We start from the raw sequence: 12,197 nt of genomic DNA on the forward strand, positions 1-12,197 counted from the left end.
ATATAGATAAAAGAGAAAATAATGCGAGTAAAATAAATGTAGTCTTCTTTCAAAGTCATGAGAGTTCTGCTGTAAGCATGAGAGATTATTCTTAATTCATTTATTTGTTCAATGTCAAGAACTGAGAAGACTTTGATATTTTTACCCTACTTACAAACTACCAAGTTAGCATGCCACTTTCGTGGATGCTGCCAGGAGACGTGAGACTTCTGAGACAGAGACAAAGAACTTCATCACTTACAACAACAATGGGAGCCAGAACACAAGCATTTTCTTGTGCCATTTGCTCAAGCACAATGCCATGTGAAGAAAGGCAGATGACACCTATATATTTGGTAGTTGCATTAAAGGAGGGAAATCTAAGTTTGGGGATCACAGATCTTTTTTAAGGAATAGGATGAATGCTTGCTCTTTCTTTAGCTGGAGGCACCGTCAACTTTCCCTGGTTGTTTACCATGAAAACATCTTAGAAAAGACAGCCTGAAAAAAATGGCAGTCAGTGATTCTGCTCATAAATCATACAGAAACACAAAAGAATCATGGAGAATTTTTCCCTATTAATATCCACCTCTTATTTACGTTATCTTGTATTTTGGCAAATTTTCCAGTTGAGCACACCACTCTGTTGGCCATTTTAGGCAACAGAGGCAGGGAGGAAATTGAGGCTACTTGATTTGTCACATATTTATTGTTGATAGGTTACTGTCAACAGGACCTCAAGTAACAGGATGAGGTAAACTGGTGGTATCACTGTAAACTTAGTATATTAGGGCTCTAGACCCAACCAACTCAACAATTCCTTTAAAGCATCAGGGTCTACCAGAGATGAATAATGAATTTCTTCTTCTTTTTTTCCATATTGACCTTTCCACCTGGCCTGAGACACCATTCCAAGTGCAGTAGGATATATGTGAGATTGCACAGAAACTGTCTTGATTTGGAAACACAAAGTCTAGGGTAATTCTTTCTTTCATAACAACTTTGGCCAGTGAAGTGAGCCCTGAATATCTTCCAGGGACAAAATAGTGTTACTGATCACTTCAGACAAAATCAGGAGCAAATTTCATATTACCGTTTCAAATTGTATGACTCCCATTTTAGGGATAATTGTATACAAGTTTCACATAAATAAGTCACTTACTGCTGGAAAAATCACCAAAGAGTTGCCTCACTTCAGGGAACTCTCCATAGATATTTGAAAGCTACATGATATACTAATGTAATTTTGTTAAATACTTGAAAATATTTTATGGTCATTCATAAAGGGCAAGTTACCATGCTTTCAGAGGGTAGTTAATCTAATGCTTGGATTGTAAGCAGAAGTACAATCTCACAGATCTACTTAGTATCCATAGAGAAAAGTATAATTACAAATTTTGTGCCCCACATGGGACCTATATTATGAGGGTCACAGGTTGATAATGGCTACAACTCCTTCCAGCTAGCTGGCACATTTTAGAATTCTCAATTCAGTTCAAATAGAATGTTTCTTGAGGGATTGCCTGACATGTCACTACAACTTATAGTCTTTTTCTGTGCCAACAGCAAGGTGGCATTCATCTACTATATGGAATAACTGAATAGTGTCTGTGGAAAGTGGAGTGCAAGAAACATACCAAGGTGTGGACAGTTATTTTGCATTGGAAATGCAGGAGCTGAGGACGTCCTCTGCTGTTTTCCCATTGAGTTCACAGTGAATTTTAGGAAAGCAGTATTCAAATCATGGTCATATTTTCATGTGATATAGGATGAAAAGACTCTGCAGTCACTTAAATTGAAAGCACTTTCCACAGTTTGGGAGCGGCACAGCAAGAAGTTTTTTCTTAATCATGAGCAACTCTCCAAGGTGATTCTGAAAGATGGTTATCATTGATCTTCCTTTCTTCCACATAAATTCTGAACTCTGAGATATTTCCTGGGTACTTAGTTTGTTCTTTTTCCCTTGCCACAGAATTGCTGCATATCAATTCTGGAGCTAAAAATTCACCTTTCCCTAATCATACTCTACTTGCACGTATAACTTTTATTCATAAGGGCCAACGACATAAGTGACAAGGACTACATCCATATTTCTGCTATTTTGGTCACCTTGGACAACAATACAGGGATTAGTGAGTAATATATTGAACAAATGGTCATTATTGTTATGATATAGGAATCTGCCAATCTAAGAGGAGTATTCAGGTGGCTGAATTTGATAGAATTTAAATCCTTTGAGTCTGTATTGGCCAGTCTGTTCCTTGGAGAGCACATGAGCCAGTCTGCCATGGTGATGACATTAGGGGAAAGAAAAGGCATCATGATCAGGAATGAACAGGATAGAATGTCAACTATTCATAATAGGTCTATGTAACCCACTCTTTTTGTCCTGATCATTACCCAGGAAGTAGACAAATGAGATAGACACTTTCTGAGGATAACCACTGAACTCTCTTGCTAAAAGTTGGGGACTGAGAGATTTTGAGGGAAATAGAATCCTTTCGAATTAATTTTTTTAAGAAGGACATTCCTTCTCAGCCAAAACCTGATTTCTACAGATAGTATGGCATAAGGAAAGCCTGCTGAATGTCTTGATTATCAAGGTGTTATTGAGTGGGTTTTGTGATAGAAGATGTTCCAGTGTCAGACTGTAAATATTTCTGGTTCAAAAAACTAAAAATGTAAGACTTCAGTTCCAAAGACCACTATAGTGTAATTGCAGTGGGCTGATTGAATTTAAACCATAACGCTGCAACCTAAAAATGGATCAGTGGTGGTGGGACAGCACTGATAACCTCAAAAAATGTTATCTCACTAAAGCTTTCCAGGAGATGGGAGAAGTCAATGCAATGTAGCCTTCGTTGCCTCAAAAGCAATCAGAAAATGTACCGTATATTGATGGACCCAGTTAGCAATAGTGGCAATCTGAGTAGTGCAAGGCCAATCTCCAGCTTGATTACTATCCATCTTATGAGTGAAAGACCCTTAACATGGGCATCTACATGAAGGACCAAGATGTTTCTATAAGGGACAGCAATTTATTTCCACAGTTCAGTGCCCTAGGATCTGCCAATTTGTGGGAATGTATAAGCATCTAACATATAAATTCCTAATATACACTTTGTTGTAAAATTGGTTATAAACTCAGTTGTAAAATAAGTAAAAATGGTGCATTAAATTGGTCGAATGGACCAGCCCACAAGGTCCATTCAGCTTCTTTCCCTACTGTGAACAATGTCTAAACCCCACCAGTTGTATTTGGGCACTTTCACCTACCAGGGAAGTAGGCAGTATAATGACGTGGGCGTCAGTATCCAACAAAACCATTAAAATTTGACTCTATTTCCTGAAATATAGTACCTCAGTATGATTAAATCGGTCTGAATGATGTTATTTCTCCTTCTCTTAAATAGGTCATCACAATATTATTTCTCTTAAGAGCCTCGGCCCTATCTCTAATTATCTTTCTCATTGAAATGACTGAGGTTGTGGTGGGACACAGAGGAGTATCAGGGCATGTACACAAACAAAGCAGCCTTTTATCATAAAGTAAGTCTTCACATCAGTTTCTACTGGTGTAATGGCCGCTTGGGATTCAAGTAAATGAATTTGCAATGTTTTCATTCTGCTCAAAGCTGTATATCAGGTGACACGTGATGATTGACACCATCTATTTCAGCCTTAGGAGACATTTACCTTTCATCTAGATTTACGAACAATCAAGCATTACTTATTGAGAATTTTCCATATGTGCCATATACAGAAAGGTAACTCTGAAACATAAATCATATACCTCATTCTAAAGAAATTAATACTATATTTGGGTAAGAAAAACAAAACAAAAAACAAACAACAACAACAACAAAACAATAACTAGAAAGAGATAATTGTCAAACAAAGTTGAACCAAATAATCTAAAAGATACAATATTATACTTTGTAGTAAATTGAACATGGTAGTTTCGTAATACATCAAAAGCAAGTTTCCTTTATTTAATCACTATGTATTAAGACAGTAAAGATCATTTTGAACAAAAATAAGAAAATTTTATTTATATTTGATTACATCAAAACAATGATTAATGACTTCAGAAACTAATTTTACCTAATTAGTATAACAGGTTTTTATTTTAAAATTCATTTCCACACTCAAAATAGCTACTTATTAATTTCTTCACAATAAATATCAAAGTAAGCAATGACCTCCATTGCTATCAATATCAGTGAATAGAAATACTGACAATTTCCTGCCATTTAAGCAAAACAGCAATCTCATCCTCTCCTAATTCTGTGAGCGACCCGCATAACAAACTTGTACATTGGAGAGCAACTGAACTAAAAAACATAAGGTATGCAGAATTACAAATTTTTCAAAATTAGGCGAAACATTGGCACTTAATGGAAATAATTTCAGAATATTTGAAGAATTTAGAAGATATGCAAGTCAGCAATACACAGAACTACAACTGGCTAAGACAGCTAACATCATAAGATACAATTTTAAGTCAAGTTCCATCAAAGCCAATGAACTAATGACAAAATTAGGTACATGTGTGTAATAAATATATTAAATAAATTACTTCAGAAAAACAAAAGTAATCAGTATTAGCTAGACTATTAAAAGAAAAAAATTATTGGAGAAAACATGCCTCAAGAATGGTAGAATGTAGATAAAATCAAAGAAAAAAAAGATTATTTTGAGAACATGCTTTTTTATTGTTTTTAATTCATATATAATAAATGTGCACATTTTTGGTGTCCATGTAAATGTTTTGATACATTCATACAATGTGTAATGGTCTAATCAGGGTAATTGAGTCATCTAGCACATTAAATATTTACCTTTTCTTTATGCTGGGAACACTCAGATTACTATCTTTCAGGTATTTTGAAATATAAAAATAATTATTAATTTGGTTGAATATGAGAAGTTCTTTCTTAAAATCCTATGAAGCTGTTCAATTCATATGAAGTACTCTGGGCTTGATCCATTTATTTCTGGTAAAGAGACCAGCAGAACAATTTAACAATATCCTCCCTGAAAGTCAGCCATTAGACATAAAATGGCTTAGAATGAGCCTCGGGGCAACAGCTATAGGTTTCCATAAATTCCATTCATTTTGCTTTAGTTGACTTCTCTGAAAATATATTTTTAAATATATTCTAATAAGTCACTGAAAAAGATAGTAATTATTGTTTACTACAGTTATAATTATCTAAATTATACAAACTTATCAAACACTAGGTCTTACTTCTCTCAGGCTCTATATTTGAATCCATTAATAAACCTCTTTTCGTTCCTCCCTCCCCTATCTTCCCCTCTCTCTAATAACCACCAATCTACTCTCTATTTTCATGAGATTCACTTTTTTAGCTCTCAAAGAACATGTAACATTTATCCCTCTTTACCTGGCTTATTTCATTTAAAATAATGACTTCCTGTTCCATCCATGTTGCTGCAAATGACAGGATTTCATTCTTTTTAATGGTTGAATAATATTCCATTGTGTGTGTGTGTGTGTGTGTGTGTACACATGCATATATATGTATACACACACATTTTCTTTATTCATTCATCCACTGGTGGACACTTAAGTTGATTCCATATATCTTGGCTATTGTGAATAGTACTGTGATAAACATGAGAATGCAGATAATCTCTTCAAATATAGTAAACTCCTTTCTACTTTTTTTTATTTTTTGGGATGGAGTCTTTCTCTGTCGCCCAGGCTACAAGATAGGCTGAAAGAAATGATTACTCCATTTATTTATTTGAACATATGATGCTGTAGAAACAACACATATTGAAATAAATTTTACAAACAGCCAGGCACAGTGACTTATGCCTCTAATCCTAGCATTCTGAGAGGCCAAGGCAGGAGGATCACTTGAGCCCAGGAATTGGAGATAGGCCTGGTCAACAGGTAAGACCCTTTCTCTACAATAAATAAAAAAATTAATAAATAGCCTGGCATGGTGGCATGAGCCTGTTGTTCCAACTATAAGAGAGGTGGAGGCGGAGGAATTGCCTGAGCCCATGAAGTTCATGGTGCAAAGAACACTGTTTGCACCACTGCATTCAGCTTGGCTAACAGAGTGAGATCCTGCCTAAAGAAATTACAAACCCCACATAGCCAAGTCAATTCTAAGCAAAAAGAACAAAGCGGGGGGCATCACACTACCAGACTTCAAACTATACTACAAGGCTACAGTAATCAAAACAGCATGGTACTGGTACCAAAACAGAGATATAGACCAATGGAACAGAACAGAGGTCTCGGAGGCAACACAACCTTTCTACAACCATCTGATCTTTGACAAACCAGACAAAAACAAGCAATGGGGAAAGGATTCCCTGTTCAATAAATGGTGTTGGGAAAGCTGGCTAGCCATGTGCAGAAAGCAGAAGCTGGACCCCTTTCTGACACCTTACACTAAAATTAACTCCAGATGGATTAAAGACTTAAACATAAGACCTAACACCATAAAAACCCTAGAAGAAAATCTAGGCAAAACCATTCAGGATGTAGGTGTAGGCAAGGACTTCATGACCAAAACGCCAAAAGCATTGACAACAAAAGCCAAAATAGACAAATGGGACCTAATCAAACTCCACAGCTTCTGCACAGCAAAAGAAACAATCATTAGAGTGAATCGGCAACCAACAGATTGGGAAAAAATTTTTGCACTTTACCCATCTGACAAAGGGCTGATATCCAAAATTTACAAAGAACTAAAACAGATTTACAAGAAAAAAACTAACAAGCCCATTAAAAAGTGGGCAAAGGATATGAACAGACACTTCTCAAAAGAAGACATACGTGAGGCCAACAAACATGAAAAAATGCTCATCATCACTGGTCATCAGAGAAATGCAAATCAAAACTACACTGAGATACCATCTCACGCCGGTTAGAATGGCGATCTTTAAAAAATCTGGGGACAACAGATGCTGGAGAGGATGTGGAGAAATAGGAACACTTTTGCACTGTTGGTGGGAGTGTAAATTAGTTCAACCATTGTGGAAGACAGTGTGGCAATTCCTCAAGGACCTAGAAATAGAAATTCCATTTGACCCAGCAATCCCATTACTGGGTATATATCCAAAGGATTACAAATCGTTCTACCGTAAGGACACGTGTACACGAATGTTCATTGCAGCACTGTTTACAATAGCAAAGACCTGGAACCAACCCAAATGCCCATCGACCATAGACTGGATAGGGAAAATGTGGCACATATACACCATGGAATATTATGCAGCCATAAAGAACGATGAGTTTGGGTCCTTTGTAGGGACATGGATGAACCTGGAAACCATCATTCTCAGCAAACTGACAGAAGAGCAGAAGATCAAACACCGCATGTTCTCACTCATAGGCGGGTGTTGAACAATGAGAACACATGGACACAGGGAGGGGAGCACTACACACTGGGGTCAGTTGGGGGGAAATAGGGGAGGGACGGTGGGGGGTGGGAAGCTGGGGAGAGATAGCAAGGGGAGAAATGCCAGATGTAGGTGATGGGGAGGAAGGCAGCAAATCACACTGCCACGTGTGTTCCTATGCAACAATTTTGCATGTTCTTCACATGTACCCCAAAACCTAAAATGCAATAAAATAAATAAGTGGGAAAAAAAAAACAAAAACAAGAGAAAAATGAGTTTATATGTAAGTTAACATGATTATTTTATATATTTTATATACAGATGAGAGATACTCAGATAATGAGTAGTTCTCAAAGAGGTGACTCATCTCTGGTGAATTTCAGATTATATGGTATCTTCCAAGGAGAACAGTAAATTCTTGGAGAAGTAGTAAGATGGAAAAGACAAAAGGACTTTAAGTTGTTATAGATAGCAGCTTGGTGAAGGTGAATCAATGGTAGATAAAGGCTAGTTATCTTGTTACAATTTGTTAATGTAGATTCCTCTTGTACATTCTCCCAGCTAATAGGGCCCAAAGATGTCTTCACTGGTTAACATTTCTGAGTCAGTTTGGGATGGGCAAGGTAACATTTTTCTTTACAACTCTTTGCCCTGCTTTTAGGCAAATAGATGGAGGGCAGCACGCTTTCCTGCATCTGCTCCTTCTTAATTGTATTCAGCTCTCATCTGCCACGCAGGAAATTTTAGATAGATTAGAACCAATTTGGATTTTATAGTGAAAATCATGCTCCAGTTTAATTTAATGTATTTCTAAGAATGAATTTTGCTAGAGTATTATCTTCTGCAAGTTAAACATATATTCTTAGTTTTCCAGTTCTTACATTAGAAAGATCCGTCTAGATGGGGATTTATTAAGTGTTGCTACTCAGTGTGATTCAGAGACCAGCAGAATTTGCATCACTCTGGAATGTGTTAGAAAAGTTGAATCTCAGGTCTATCTCAAGTTACTGAATCAGAATCCGCTTTTTAAACATGATCACTAGTTGATTCCTATGTCCAGTAAAGCTGCAAAAGTACTAAATTTGCCTTACATTAACTGATCCACCCAATTCTGATCTGCAGATAATGTTTGGTCCTGAAAAGGGGTTGTTTTACCTCAATGGGTCCTTTACTGCCTCTTGCCATTGAGCCAATAGAAAGCGACAAGGTTCTGTTAAGCAGAGCAGAAACTTTATTTGCTGTTCAAGGAGTAGAGAAGGAGTGTGTCCCATTCACCTTCTTCCCAGAGATATGGAGAAGGGAGATTTTTAAGGTCTCTGAGAGCAGGTAGGTAGAGACTAAGGGTGGGAATTCCTGGAAAGAGCTGGAGCTTTGCAGAGAAAACTGGAATGTGTGCTGCCTTGTTCTTTCTTTTGCACTGGGCACTCACTATATGTGCCTAGCAAAGGGCATCTCTCCCCACTGAGCAGAGATTTTAATATGGTAAGGAAGTGAGGATTCAGGTCTGTCTGAATAGCACTGCCAGGCTGAGTTCTTATCTCCTGGCTTGCTTGTGGTTACTGGCTGTTGTTTCTGTAAACAAGTATTACTGACACCACAGGTTGATTTCATAGGTTCTGGGGCTCTTTAACAGAATCAAGGTCATGCTACCTTGACAGTAACTTATTGACACCCTAAAATGCATTGTGATTCAAATTTTAAGGATTTGTTAGAATGATACCAAGGGGTTTTATTTAATGCTAAAGAAAATGAAATCAATATTACTGGAAACCCACTTATGTGTCTGATGTGTTATCCATTTCCAAATCTATTAGTTAATAGATTTCATTCTTTCATTTCACACTTAAAATACTCTCTAAGGTAAGTGCCACTGCCTCCATGTAGGTAGATGTGAAAAGTAACGTGAAGCTAAGATTTCTTCAATAAGTATTGCGCATCCTATGTCTGCAAGTCCCTGAGAATAAAGTGCACATGGCTTCTACTGTTATGTAATATGCAATATTTTGTAATTAGACAAAGGCCAGGCAAGTACGGGGTAGTGTAAGAGCTTGTAAGAGGGAAACCTAAATTGTCAGAAGGGGTTTGGAAAACACTTCTATTTGGAAAGAATATTTAAAGTCATTTCTGAAGAACACATTTTTATAAAGTTGACTCTGTTAAAGGCTAGCGTGTCTTGGAGTTTTGTAAGCGGAACTAAGCAGCAGTTGAGGCTGGAACATTTCAGGAATCCTGCAGAACTTTATAGAACAAGGTGCGGACGTTGGACCTTATCCAGAAGTCTAAGGAAGCCACTGGAGGGTTTGAAGCCAGGAAGTGACAGGCCCTGATCCACGTTTGGAAAGGCTCCTTCACTCAGACCCAAGCAAAGCCCTGCAGGCGGGTGGGTTTATTTGGGCCACTCCCCTAGGCTGCATTTCTCCACCCCAATCACCGCCTCCTGCTTCTCTCAGCTTAGCCATCCGAGGTGGGTGGGAAACGAGTAAGAGGGGCGGGGGGAAGAAAAACGTTCTCAAAAAAAATATTAAAAAGAAAACATCCCACTTGGCAGCGAGTGCGCGGGAAGTTCAGTGCGCGAGTTCCGGGCTTCCCGCCCGCCGGCCCGCAGACGACTGCAGCCTGGGTGAGCCCCCAGGCCCCGCCTGGCCCGGGCGCGTCAGGCCGTCCGTCCGTCGGTCTGTCCGCCTCCCCTTCCCCCACGCCTCCTTCCTCCGGGCGCCGCGCGGGTCGGGAGGTCGGAGGGGCCCCCTAGGTCTTCAGGACGCCCGCGGCCCGCGTCCCTGCGGCAGCGCCTCGGCGGCGGCGCCTGCAGAACCTGGTACCGGGCAGGTTCGGGTCGCGGCCGGGCAGTATCTCGCCGCGCTTACTCCGCGGCTGGGGCCTCTGACGCCTCCACTTGTGGAGTTCTTCCCTGAGCGGCTGTAACTTTAAACCACTCTGCGCGAGGCCTATTTTTATTCGGAAATCAGCGACCAGGGCGTCTGTGGAGAATGCTCAGATGGAGGGCCAGCCCGCCACTTGAAGTTTTCTCACAAATCGGAGGGGAAATAACCTCTTGTCCTAATAATCTCTCTTTTCGATTTCACTTCTATTGCCACCTCCCAGGGAGAGCCAGATTGTTTGCTGTGGGGTCTTTTTGATGAGGGTGTTGCCTGAGCTGGAGGAGCTGTATCTGAACTCCACTGCTTGGCCTTTGTGTGGTGATCCCGAGGCCCCCACACTTGAGCCGGGCCAAAGCTGTGGCCTAGTGTCCCCTCACAGGGATTGCTCCAAGAGCTCCAGGGAACAGGCTCACAGTGGCAAGGACGAGGAGATGAATATAGAAGCCAAGTACCGCATGGCCTCCCTGTATGTGGGTGACTTACATGCAGATGTCACGGAGGACCTGCTGTTCAGGAAGTTCAGCACTGTGGGGCCGGTGCTGTCCATCCGCATCTGCAGGGACCAGGTTACCCGCCGCTCTCTGGGCTATGCCTACGTGAACTTTCTGCATCTGGCTGATGCCCAGAAGGCGCTGGACACAATGAACTTTGACATCATAAAAGGCAAATCTATCCGTCTTATGTGGTCTCAGCGTGATGCCTACTTGAGGAGATCTGGAATTGGGAACGTGTTCATCAAGAATCTGGACAAATCCATTGATAACAAAACCCTTTATGAACATTTTTCAGCTTTTGGAAAGATCCTTTCCTCCAAGGTGATGAGTGATGATCAAGGCTCCAAGGGCTATGCGTTTGTGCACTTTCAGAACCAGAGTGCTGCAGACAGGGCCATTGAGGAGATGAATGGAAAACTGCTCCAGGGCTGCAGGGTGTTCGTTGGCAGATTCAAAAGCCGTAAAGATCGTGAAGCTGAACTCAGAAGCAAAGCCAGTGAATTCACCAATGTTTACATCAAAAACTTTGGAGGTGACATGGATGATGAGAGATTGAAGGATGTTTTCAGCAAATATGGCAAAACTCTGAGTGTTAAAGTGATGACAGATTCCAGTGGGAAATCCAAAGGCTTTGGCTTTGTGAGTTTTGATAGCCATGAGGCTGCCAAGAAGGCTGTCGAAGAAATGAATGGAAGGGACATAAATGGGCAGCTCATTTTTGTAGCCCGGGCGCAGAAGAAAGTAGAGCGACAGGCTGAGTTAAAGCAAATGTTTGAGCAGCTGAAAAACGAACGAATTCGTGGGTGCCAGGTGGTAAAGCTCTATGTTAAGAATCTCGATGACACCATTGATGATGAAAAACTACGAAACGAATTCTCTTCATTTGGATCAATTAGCAGAGTTAAGGTAATGCAGGAAGAGGGACAGAGCAAAGGGTTCGGCTTGATCTGCTTCTCCTCTCCTGAGGATGCTCTTAAAGCAATGACTGAGATGAATGGCCGCATCTTGGGCTCCAAACCTCTTAGCATTGCCTTGGCCCAGAGACACTAGAAAAAAAAAGTACCTTCCCAGCTCGTATTTGCAGCAGGTGGGGGAATGATAGTGATCTCTGCCTGAACTGACCTCAGTAAATTTAATATTCCACATGATGGGTGCTTAGTTTAGTAAACTTTGTGATAAAAGGTTTTTTTTTTTTTTTTTTTTTTTTTTTTTTTTTTTAAATATACAAAGCCATTTATCTTCGTTTGTGGAAAAATAAATGAAGCTTAGTTCATTTTACAAAGGCACATTTTCTAATTTCAATATTGTATATTTTTCTTATTTTGATGTAGTGTTCATAGCAATAAGTATAAATAGATATGTTTTTATTACATTTGAACCAAACGAAGAGGTAATTATATGAATGCCTGTATTACTTTAGTAATATTGCTAGCTTTAATTTCTTCTATGAAAATATGCT

The 12,197-nt window shown here is 39.6% G+C and overlaps 1 protein-coding gene across 1 annotated transcript; it reads left to right on the forward strand.

Annotated features, from left to right (window-relative positions):
• The first annotated feature begins 10,021 nt into the window (after window positions 1-10,021).
• Window positions 10,022-11,934, forward strand: PABPC4L (poly(A) binding protein cytoplasmic 4 like). The gene has a single exon (XM_032292279.1). The coding sequence runs from the start codon at window positions 10,502-10,504 to the stop codon at window positions 11,786-11,788; it is 1,287 nt and encodes a 428-aa protein (XP_032148170.1). The 5' UTR covers window positions 10,022-10,501; the 3' UTR covers window positions 11,789-11,934.
• The last annotated feature ends 263 nt before the right edge of the window (window positions 11,935-12,197 follow it).

The sequence above is a fragment of the Sapajus apella genome, unplaced genomic scaffold (genome assembly GCF_009761245.1).
Source record: "Sapajus apella isolate SASKATOON/1434 unplaced genomic scaffold, GSC_monkey_1.0 scaffold27, whole genome shotgun sequence".
In the NCBI taxonomy this organism is placed as follows: Eukaryota; Metazoa; Chordata; class Mammalia; order Primates; family Cebidae; genus Sapajus; species Sapajus apella.

Excerpts from the sequence above, each read along its gene's own strand:
- PABPC4L (XM_032292279.1), top strand. The coding sequence starts at position 10,502 with ATGAGGGTGTTGCCTGAGCTGGAGGAGCTGTATCTGAACTCCACTGCT.